The 12,501-nt window shown below is 35.2% G+C and overlaps 1 protein-coding gene across 5 annotated transcripts in view; it reads right to left on the reverse strand.

Annotated features, from left to right (window-relative positions):
- The window catches only part of LOC102677031, a 47,407-nt gene that overhangs the window by 10,142 nt on the left and 24,764 nt on the right, over window positions 1–12,501 (reverse strand). For 3 of the 5 annotated variants that reach the window (XM_031510230.1, XM_006607914.2, XM_031510225.1), the window contains exons 2-3: window positions 4,585–5,217; window positions 4,272–4,547 (exon numbers count right to left, since the gene is read on the reverse strand). In XM_031510230.1, the coding sequence (XP_031366090.1) occupies window positions 4,272–4,503 (232 nt within the window). In that variant the 5' untranslated portion in view covers window positions 4,504–4,547; window positions 4,585–5,217. Of the gene's footprint in view, window positions 1–225; window positions 251–4,271; window positions 4,548–4,584; window positions 5,218–12,501 lie in introns of those variants that run through there. The other 2 variants (XM_031510218.1, XM_031510235.1) reach the window with 2 other exon arrangements.

Here is a 12,501-nt window from a genome sequence, read left to right on the forward strand (position 1 = left end):
CACATGTTCATAATACTCGTAGCAATATGGCTTTCCGAAGCGAAACTGCCTGTGTCTTTCGGAATTCGTCGTTAAAGTTATGTAAAATTAAAAGCAAAAATATCGTTCTTCTTAAAATCCGATGATCAAATAATTCGAAATCCGATGTTATACGTTTGGCATTTATGCAAAACAGCAACAAAACAATAACAATTTAATGCTAAATTATTATACTATTTCCTTTACTATTTCTCATCGTTCTTAACGTTTTTCTGAAAATCTCTTTACATGCTCTGCTCGTAAAATAAAATACGAAATTGTAGATTTGTATTCCAATCCGATCGCCATTCTCTTTTCACTTAAAACATTCTCTAAACATTTCTTGATACACCGCATACTTGATAAATTGCAATTCCAACTTTTGCATTATCCACGAGCACACACTAATTTGCGTTATTTAATCTTCTGTATTCGATATATCGATACGAACGAGAGAAAGCGACTCGTTGACAATGATCGTCACGATTCAATGACACGAGAAACGTGTACGCTCGGTACATATCGAATCGCGAGCGGAAAAACGGGCGATCTGGAACGGACGCGGAACAGGAAACAACGGGAGAGAGAGGTTCGAACAGAGTCCAGGTTCGAGAACGAGCAAAACTGTAGATGCACGGCCATCAGCCCGTAACACGTTCGATATTATCCAATTAAAAGTAATACCGTCCATTTTTCTTCCGTTAGGCCGTCCGCCATATTGCCAGACCCGGTCGATCAAGAGATTTCCATGGAAAATGAGAGGCGGAATGCGACACTACTCCCCCTGCATGGTATAGTTTCGCCGCGCTCCTCTCCTAGTTAGCGGCTCGCGCAGGAAATGAAAAGTTTCGAGCGAGTTTGCTCGGACCCATTGTTGCCGGCTGGATGCCAATCCAGGCCTCCAGGTTCAATTGGGCAGCCGAGGTAACGAACCTCCACGATCGATCGATAATGCAGATGCATGGGATTGATGCGACGAGGTCGTTTAATGAAATCCACGATTGCTTTAAACGGTCGCGTTTTTCTTCAACGTTCATTCTTTCGTTACGAAATCGAGAGATTCTATCGATGTATCATCGTGGATAAGAATTTTTAATGGGGAATTAATTTTAAAAAATGATTTTAATTGCGCGATATATATAGTGAATTTTTTTCCCCTAGATTCTTTTGTCGTTTTGTTCGAACGGGACACGTATCGTTACAAAACGGTTATGTGAAATTTTTGCACACTTTTTTTTTTCTTTTTTTTTTTTTGCCCTACTACTTGCACCCAGCGGAAATTCCAGATAAAAGTAGGCGCATGCCTTCGTACCGATTGCACGGAATGGAGGAAATACGAGGATAATTTATTACGATATATCGCGTTATTTCCAATAAGAACGAGAAGAAAAATACAGAAGAATCTTACGAATGTTAGTGAAAAGAGTATTTTCGTATTAAAAATGAGATCAATTTGCAGAATTAGTGTGGCGGATATTTAGAAACCGGTTGAAAGGAGATCGAAAGGAGGAAAAAAGACCTTGGAAATCTTTGCTCGCGAAGTATTAAAAGAAACATAAGTCAAATAAAAATTATAGGAGGTCGAAGATGACGATATTTGGCTAGATCTATTTGCATTCTTCTCGAGAATGGCGCGAAGGTGAACGAGAATGAAACTCGTATCAAAACTGGAAACTGTTCAAAGGAGATTCGAGGAAGGAGCAGCAGCGCCAGAAATATCATTCTAGAAACTTCCTTCTTACGTATTTTTTTTTATATACTCTTCCAAGACAAAACATATACATATATATATATATATATACGATAGATCTCTCTAGTATATATTAATTAACGTATTTATTCCTTCGATTGAAGATTATTTAAATGTCGCCTGTATCATTATCAACTGTAATAAAAACTTTCAAATTATGCACGTATTTAAATACGGGAATTAATTTATTCTTGTCACGTATCGTTATTGTAAACAAGCGACAATACTTGACCTTCATCTTTAAGTAAGTACTAGCTAAGTCAATGAGAGGTTAAAAATAAATAAAAAAAAAAAAAAAAAAGGAAAGCCAACTCTGAGGCATCTTTTTATTCATTCTATATATACCACAAAAATTGATGAGGAAAAAAATATCGAATTTTAAAATCTTAGCGATTCTAAAACGCAAAAAAAAAAAAAAACTAAACCCAACCTACCCAAAATCCCCCCTAAAAAAAAATAAAAAAAAAAAAAAAAAAAAAAAAAAAAAGGAAAGTCAACTCTGAGGCATCTTTTTATTCATTCTATATATACCACAAAAATTGATGATGATAAAAATATCGAATTTTAAAATCTTAGCGATTCTAAAACGCAAAAAAAAAAAAAAACTTAACCTAACCTAACCTAAATCTCCACTATAAAAAGATTAAAAATACGAAAGAAAATCGACATCGTCAAAACCATCGATTAAACGATTGTTTTCGAGTTCAACGAACGAAAAAACCGTTCTAAATGTCAGGCGATAATTCCTCCATCGATAAGTCGATGTCTAATCTCTTCATACTATTATTCCACGTAGCGTATGGGGAGAGGGGGGAGGTATCGATGCGCATTGCATTCCTTTCCTCCTTACGAGAGAACGGAATCTCGATCGTAAACGGGTCATAAAACGCGACGGGAAATAAAAAGAAAAAAAAAAAAAGAAAAAGAAGAAGAAAGAGGGAGAGAAAGGAAGGAGAAGAAATTAGGCAAAATGTCAACGCGAATTTCCCCAGGAGCGACGCGTGGTGAGAGATTAAAAAGAAAGAAGCATTGCGCGGTGCAACGACCGGACATAGGCGTATACGGAGGGGGGCTCCTACTTTCTCTGCATACCTTCGCCTCGGACTGGGTCGGCCTTAATCATCGTGAACGCCATTATTACGGTACGTTTATTCGCAACCGCCTTATTTCGCCCCCGATTAATTAATTCCTGTCCCCCCGACATTTTTCCTAATTCCTTCCCTATTAATCCCCAAAGTCGCGAGTTTTTATTTTAACGAAACGATTCTTCTGTGATTATCCGATTTTAAAATTTTTTAATCTCGATCGACTTCTGTACCACACTTGTCCTCACAAGTCGAAAAAAAATAAGTAAATAAATAAATAAATTGGATCGATAATTGGAATGTTATTACGTAAATTGTTTTAATTTATTATTACGGAATAAAAAGTAAATTAAATAAAATTATTAAAAATAAGAAATGATCTAATTTTTCGAGAACCTGGAGAAATTGCGATAATAAATGGATAAAAACGGAAAAACTCGATGCCCGATGACAATGAGTCATTTTTTTTATTTTAAGAAACTCCGTAGTTTTATGTAACTAAATCGATACGGTATTCTTAGAAACGATTGGTATAGTCATTTCACGAGCCATCATGGTTATCGTTCAGATAGACGAGAGGAAGAAGTTGAAATTAATGAAATTGTTCTATACTATGTATATATATATAGTATATATACAATTTGTTAAATTTGCCACATCCGACGCCAATCTCTCGAAACATTTAACGACGATTAAAAGATAATCAATCGAGAATCGAGTTAAAAAAGGCTTGAAACAGGGCCGCTCGTGTCGCGTCCACGTATCATATCTCGAATGCAATTACGACCCCCTTTTACGAGGCTTGGCGGCCGCTTTCGATTCACGCGGCCAAGTTTAACGATAATAAACGGACGAAAAGTCGAATTTATATATATATATATATATANGATTGCGCCAGTTAACCTTGCGCTCGACCAGGCTAACTGCAAGAAGTATTGCGCACTTCCGGCTGCTCGCTCGTCGCGTGTCTCGCGGGCTTCAGAAATATGCGCGCGCCTCCTCTCTACACTCTCCTCCTCGCCGCATAATCTTTAATTGCCGTTTCGTGAACAGGGAGGAGGGGGGAGCGGAGAGGTAGGGATGGCGGATCGCACGATTATTTTATAGCCAGGTCTTTCTTCACGTTAAAGGAATCGATCTCTCCGTATATTATACACATCTATCAGTCATCAGAAGCTATTTATTTATCTAGGTAATCGTAACGAATACCAATTCAACGTTATTATTCTCTCTACAAGACTTTGGAACAATTTAAAAAAAAAAAAAAAAAGGAAAATAATAATAAGAATTGATGATCGAGACGAGGAACGAAAGGCGAATTTATTACCTTATGTATGGTAAGCGCGAAAACGCTTGTCAAGTGAAGAGTAAAAAAAGAAAAGACAAAGGAGATCAGATAAAAGGTTTTATTCGCTCACCTTTGGCCCATCCAGTGAGAACGTTCCCAAGATAAGCGACCTTGTAGCAGGGGTCGTACTCGGTGATCGAGGCATTGCCACGATGCCTCCTCCAAAGCCTGCCGAGCCCCCTCTTCAAGGACCTGAGCGTCTTCTGGCCGAATTCTTTCCCGCCAGTCGGATTCTGCGCCGTGCCCTCCACGCTGTTCTCCTCCTCGATGGGATCCGCGACCACGTCGCCCATCGTTTTCATCCTTTTCTCTCTCGAATAAGCGCGAAAATATCTCTATCTCTTTCTCTCCCTCTCTCCCTCTATCTATCTCTCTCTTTGTTCCACGCACGCGACTACTCCGCTACTCTGCGCACAGACACGTGGAACGATACATAACAAAGGAAGCGCGCGCCGTTTGAAGAGGGCGATGGTGGTCGTTGCGAAAAATCGCTACATCTCGCGACTTTTCGTGCAACCGAAGAAGAAGAGGAAGGAAGAAAGGAGAAGAAGAGGAAGAGGAAGGGCGGAGGAGAGGGAGATTGCAAAGGAGAGCTCTCGACCTTTCAGGGTCCTGTGGCGGCGGCGGCGGCGGCGGCGGCTGCCGCTGCTGCTTCGAGTTATCCAACACAACCAGGTGGATGAGCTCTATCGAGGTCACGACCGGTGCCGGTGATCGAGAGAGCTTGTGAAACTCGAATAAATCTCTCTCTCTGTGCGATGCCGAGTCCCCTCCCCCCCCCCTCCCCCCGCTCTTCCGAGATTACTACTACTACTACACAAGGCGGCGCACAACCACCGACCACCGGCCCGTTGTGTTTCCACACCTCAAGGCCGACCTCTGCCAGTTATTCTCACGTACGATGGCGGAGAAGAGGTGGTTATTCTCACGAAAAACCGGGGAATATCTTCCGGAATATCCTTCTTCCGCCCCTTCCCGCCGAGGATAAGCAACAATGTCCTTCTCTTCGCCCGTTCCTGAAACAGAGAGGTTCACAAATCTCTTTGATTTCGTCGGATACGTTTCGCTGCGTTTCTTGTATAAATGTATAAACAGAGAAGATATGCTACGTTATATTGGAAGTGGTCGAGGTAGGAGGTCAAGACTGGTTACGAGTTATTTTTATATATATATATACTCGTGTCGAGTCTCCCAAAGTGTAAGTCTTAAAAAAAAAAAAGAAGAAAAAATTTTGCGTATGCTTTCTTTAAGCGTAATGTAATAAAGAAGAAGCTTAGTCACGATTGATAATTATAAAATGATCGTAACTATATTCTTGCATTGGACGTTAACGGTAATTATATCGTTGGCAATATTTTCCAATTTTTCTCGAACGTATCGAGTCGTAAATGAATATACTGTTCGAGTTAGGCGAACAGGTGCGAAACCGGTATACCGTTCGGAAAATACATTGATAATATGTATATATACATATATACATATATATAACTCTCCTCTTCCATAACTTCACGCAATTATTTATAAATCGGATGATCGTCACCTCTGAAGTACTAAAAATATTCTTATATGGTTAAAATATTCGTACGAGAAAAAAAAAATTTGTTTTGAATCTTCGATATCTTGTAACAGGATTTCGAGGATTCCGTAACGGTTTAAAGAGGCAGATAATTCTTCGATGCACGTGGGGGAAACACGTGTTGCAGTTTTGGACATCGTATTATGGAGAAATCTACGACGTTGCCATTGTACCAACTCCATGTGCTGTAGAGGCACATAAAAGTAAGAAAAAAGTAGAAAGTATAGGTTAGGTCCGAGCTATTGTAAAATAAAGAGTTTTACTGGTGGAAAGAAGTCTCGAAAGAAAATATCTATTTTAATACGCTTTTTTGTTTCTATTATTTGTGACACATAGTGATCCAAAACGATGATCCGTATTTATTTAAACTTATTCAGAGAATTCTAACGTAACGATGTAATATAAAAATTTTTTTATTTCTCATAATATGTTTAGGCTAATTATGATTTGTAACGATAATAATTGTATATATACGAACAAGCTAAATGTATCAAAGATATATTAATATTACATCGAAATAATTAATTGTTTAAAAAATATTTCAATTTTCAATCTTGGATGATTATCCTAACATGACTTCATAAATGAAAATAACTTTTACGATTTTGAATATTCAAATTATAGCTTTTCCACTACTATGTAGCGTGTGATGTTAGAATTGTCAACAAAGCGTTTGAAGTAGAGATAGGCGGTCCTAGCGACTCCCCCTCTTGCTCCTCTGCCGTCCCGCGCGACTTTTTTCACCAGTAAACATTATTCGGATCCGATGTTGTTCTTTCAACGAAATATGTGCATGAGTGTGACCTAGGCACGTGTCACGCAAGATTCTACGTCAATAATCTGAAAAGAAATTTTAAAAGAAAAGAAATTCGTATAATAGCGAATTTATCAAGCTTTTCCTGTCCTACATATTCGTTTGTGTTAATAACAAAACATGCTTCTCGCAACTTCGCCCACTGTCAATAACAGTTGCGAGTAATAGGACAATACTTTTCCCGACCTTCTAGTACGTTCTGCGTCGAAACATCGTTAAGCACGTTTAGTCCGATTTGGAAACACATGGAACGATAAGCACGTGTTAAACGATTCAACGATTAAAAAAATGATCTGTTGTTTTCATATATTCGAACGTGTGCACATATATCTGTGCAACAAATATTCCCAGACAATTATCTCTATCTCCATTCACAAACAAATTGAAAAATGATCGGTTGATGAAAATTTTCTACCGTGTAAATAAACAGTGCGCATGCTTCGTGTGCGTCCACCATGTTGCACGGACTAACCGTTTCACCTTTTAACAACTGATCGATGTTCTAAATTAGGGATTATAATCGTAAAAATATATCGTAGAATTTTTTCAACGTTTTTTTCTACGCTATATTCCTACTTGCGTAACAAATCGAAATTCGAAATCGGATGGCAACCGTTGCCGTGTTGCGTCAATTTTTTCGAAATGAAAATTCGATCTACGCGATAATTCGTAAAATAAGCACGTTACAATTGAAACAAACGTCGAAATTGGCAAAATTTATTACATCCACACGGTATAGACGCCAACAAACTACGTAATTCGCGCGTAATGCGTTAGAAGAAAGACACGGTGAAAGTATAATTTAACGCACTGGTGAATATATATACACAATTGAAAGTTCCAATAAGGGTTCTCGAAAATGAGTTCGTTCGAATTATATCGTGAAACGTTAATCTGTATCGGAATTTTATTTATAATAAAACGATAATAACGTAATTTTAATAGCGTTATCTTAATTCTTATCGCGTTGAATACTATTTTTTATCTTAAGAATTAAATTTAAGATGATCGTGAGTAATAATAGAACTGAAAATTTTCCTAATCTATACGTCAAATAATCATCGACGAACGAGAGGATCCGATATATATCACACGGATTGCACAGAGAAGAAACGCGTTAAGCGAGTTTACGAAATTTCGTTAACCGCTAAATAAAAAAGGATTACAAGGATGGACGAGGATGGAGCGTAAAAGTTGGTACACGGTTTGCTGAATTTCGAGCCCAAGGCTCTTCTCTTGGTCTTCAACGGACTCGACCGAACCTTACTAATCGCCTGTGTTTTTTGCCCGCTTAACTTATCTTACCGGAAATTACGAGCTTCCAACGGAAGTCTTGCGGTCGGTCTACCAGTAGGAAACGTTGGCCAAGAATCGAATTCTCGTGTTTGGAAACGTGTTTATAAAATTTCACCTTTCCTTCAAAAATTTCGAATTCGAATTTTCTCCGCGAGAAAGATAAGATAACGGGAGGGAGACGACGACCACGAAATTCTCGAACACTCATTTAAGCAATTTAATGACTTAGTTCGTGCGACGTACGTACGACTTTTTTGTCTGAAACGACGAGAAGGATAATAACAATTATTTCGAAGGAGGGAGAGAAAAAGACTTATATAGAATAAAATTTTATTCGTCACTCGTTACTTCGAATGGAACACTGAGCTCAACTCATCGGCGAGGAATGGGATCACCATGCCCGCTTTCAGCCGTAGAAACTGGAGTGTTGTTAAACAGGGGATAATCGCAGTCACTTAAAGTCAATGCTGTGCAAAAAGATGGCAGGTGTAGCTTTTACAATGGGACAAAAATAGAACGCTTGGATTGCCATACAATGACATTCAACAATTACGTAAGACTTGTTTCATCAAGTGTTACTGTATAACCAATAATTGCTCACCGATATATATATATATTTATATATATGGTATAACGTAACGAAACACAACGAATTCTATAAAACAACGAAATATCGTATTATCATTTTCTAAACATAAAAATGGTTTAGAAAATATGTAAAAAAAGGCACGTGCAATTGTGACTTTTCAAGGTCTTTTTTTATTCAACCATCTTTGGAATAAAATGTGTAAGATTGAATTTTTTTTTTTTTTTTTTTTTTTTCCTACTAAAATTATCTTGTTGTCCAATTTAATGTTCCGGCTTGTTCCATGAAAAGCATCGATTGTCGCGCTATTTCTAAAATTATTCTTTAACGACTTATATAACTTAACGATCCTCTCTCGAACGATGTTGCTATGAATATTTATAGGAATAAATCGTATCAAAATATCTTCCTAGAGTAGAAGAAAAGAGATATTTATTATTAATTAAATGCAATAAATAATAATGCGGTATTATATTTCGAAATTTCGATATTGAAAACGTGTATCAATACGTGTTCAGGCTCGAAAACAACAAAAAAACAGTTATGATATCATCGTTTAAAATCGAATCACAATGAAAAACTGTGTACTACGCGAGATAAAAGTTTATTTTTTTTTTTTTTTATCAAAATCTAACTTCTTTTTCTGGAATTTTTTTCAATTTCTCTTCCTCCACCTTGAAGAAGGTGATTTGAAGATTAGAAACAATCAATGTTTACAAAAATTTCCGATGATTAATCTGATTAAATCAATCAGCAGCTTATCGTCAATCAACTCGTTCGCTTTCTTTCAATCGTTGAATAGAATTAAAAAAAAAAAAAAAAAAAAAAAAAAAGGAAATCTATCGAAACAAAGTTAATGGAAAAGTTCAATTGCCCATTATTAGCATAAGAAACGCGATTTTAAAAAGCAAGAGTTAATTGCATATTCAAACGAGTATTATTCGTTATACGTAATACGATAATGCAAAAAAAAAAAAAAGAAAAAATTTTTTTTTTAAAAAAACATTTTTTGTTTCCCAAAGGGGGGGAAAAAAAAAAAAAAAAAAAAAAAAAAAAAAAAAAAGATTGATAATGGATAGAGAAGAAAAATATGATAATTGCAATGGCCTCGTGTCGTTGGAAAATTATTAATGGAACTGGTTCATATAACGATAACAATAATAATAATAATGATAATAATAATAGTAATAATAATGAAAAAAAAAAAAAAAAAAAAAAAAAAGGAAATCTATCGAAACAAAGTTAATGGAAAAGTTCAATTGCCCATTATTAGCATAAGAAACGCGATTTTAAAAAGCAAGAGTTAATTGCATATTCAAACGAGTATTATTCGTTATACGTAATACGATAATGCAAAAAAAAAAAAAGAAAAAAAGAATATTTACACAGAGATCATCCAAGTTTCGAATTATTATTATTATTATTATTATTATTTGAATATAATTCGAATTGCTTCAATTCGTAATTTACCATTAACTTGAGGTATTAATTGTTTGCAGAATACGATAATGCAAAAAAAAAAAAAAATATTTGCACATGGATTATTCAAGTTTCGAATTATTATTATTATTATTTGAATATAATTCGAATTGCTTCAATTCGTAATTTACCATTAACTTGATGTATTAATTGTTTGCAGAATACGATAATGCAAAAAAAAAAAAAAATATTTGCACATGGATTATTCAAGTTTCGAATTATTATTATTATTATTATTATTATTTGAATATAATTCGAATTGCTTCAATTCGTAATTTACAATTAACTTGAGGTATTAATTGTTTGCAGAATACGATAATGCAAAAAAAAAAAAAAATATTTGCACATGGATTATTCAAGTTTCGAATTATTATTATTATTATTTAAATATATAATTCGAATTGCTTCAATTTATAATTTACCATAGCTTATTGATTGTTTGCAGAATAAGATTCAATTAGAAATTTCCACCATGTTTATTTCTCAATTTAAAGTTATATATTGTCTGTATTATAGTTAATTCAGCGCAATAATTGAATTCATATAATTGTTATTACGTTGAATAAAAATACATATACATATATATATATATACTTAGAAACATTATTTAAAGAGACACATCTTACACGTCGAAGACAAGATGTCGAAGACTCGATCGGTAAATTAAAACAAGTCGCAAAATCAATTTGCTAAGATTTTCATCGTCGATTGTATAAACACTTCGACACTTTCAACGTTACTATAAAAACACAACGATTATTATCTCAATAAAATTATTTATCTTATCGATGATAATCGATAGTGTTCCATGTATCCTTATTTCTTTTTCTTTTTTTTTGTAATTGTAATTGTAATTTTTTTTTTTTCGAAGAACAAAAAAAAGCTATTAATCATCCTTCTTATTTATAAAATACATCCTCTATATATTATCGAGAAATTAAATAGAATGATAAAAAAAAAAAAAAAAAGAAAAAGAAAAAGAAAAATCATTATCAATTCTTCACTTGTCAGAAGAGAAAACAATGTTTGTTAACAATGTTTGTTCGAAGACGTCTTTTTTTTTCTTGAATTATTTATCTATTCCTTGTAAAATTTGAAATCATACGTGAACGCATGATCATGTGTCACAGAAGAAACTACTTACGTACGCATGTGTTGATGATTGAAGATTGATCGAAAAAAAAAGAAAAAAAGAAAAGAAAAAATGGATTCGAGGAACAGAATCATCAAGAGATACGAGTTGTCTTGTATCCTTTAACGAGATAAAAAATCTTTGCAATTATCAATCTTCCATCTTTTTATATATATATATGTATGTATATTTAACAAAATATATCTCGATTAAATATATGATATAATTACCTTGTAATTATATCACATATATGTATGCAAATTATATAAGTTAAACAAGGAATAAGATAATTTTTACACTATATCAAATCGCACACGTGCGTGAAGAGATCGATCCTCCAACTCCATGTGAATTTACACAATCTTTTTTATCTATCGATTGCAATTATTATTGCGCGCCCATTTAATTTTATTACGATTATTCCAATTGTTTCGTTATCGTTAGGGTAGTCACGCCTAGAAAAATTAAAAATTTATAGCAGCCGATAACCTTGTCGCGCGTTGAAAAATTCCACTTGTCGTGGAACTGCGCAAATATTTTAAAAGAAAAAAAAAAAAAAAAAAAAACAAGAACAATAACAATAATATTCCTCCTATTTTTATTTTCTTCCACGACTCAGGAAAAATACACGCTCGTTTCGTCCTTTCCCACTCCATCCTTTCTGAGGATTTTAATCCTCGACCCGACCGTGATCTTTCCCTTTCCTGTAACAAGGTCGCAGCACCGCGCATTATATTCCCCCCCCCCCGCCTGACAATCGATGATTCACCGTGAACGACATCGAGACACCGAATTGTCAAGAATAAGACTCGACGGGTTCACCTGAGAGAGGAATTGCGAGGCGAAACTTCGCGTAGAATGCAAAGTTCGAACGGCCCCGAAACGTGAACCGAATCGGCGAACGATTGATCGGGGGCGTTTGACATTGGGGAGCGAGAAATGTGTCGAAAGGGGGGAGAGAGACACAACACGTTTTGGATTTAAAAAATCCCGCTTCTTTTTCCAAACCACGAGTATCTCTCTCTCTCTCTTTTTTTTTTTTTTGCGAGGAACGATTACAATCCACTGAAACGCTCGTGTTAATGTAACAATAAAAAATTATAAACGATATTATATACGATAAATATATTTGCAGAAGCGGCGCATGGGTTCGATCGGCAGATAAATCGTTGAATGGAAAAAAAGAAAAAAAAAAGAAAAATTTACATCCGACTATATTATAAAGTATGCATACTTTCTCCGAATAAATTGCCTTTGATGGATACTTCGAAGGAAAAAAATTACTGGATAAATAATTTTTCGAATCGATAAAATCTCCTTTGTAAAAAAACTCTTAAAACTTTGTTAACTATCTTCTCTCTCGAAAGCGGCTCGAGTGGGGAAATAAGGAAGCGAGAAAAGCGAGAGAGAGAGAGAG

The sequence above is a fragment of the Apis dorsata genome, unplaced genomic scaffold (assembly GCF_000469605.1).
Source record: "Apis dorsata unplaced genomic scaffold, Apis dorsata 1.3 scaffold_22, whole genome shotgun sequence".
NCBI lineage: Eukaryota > Metazoa > Arthropoda > Insecta > Hymenoptera > Apidae > Apis > Apis dorsata.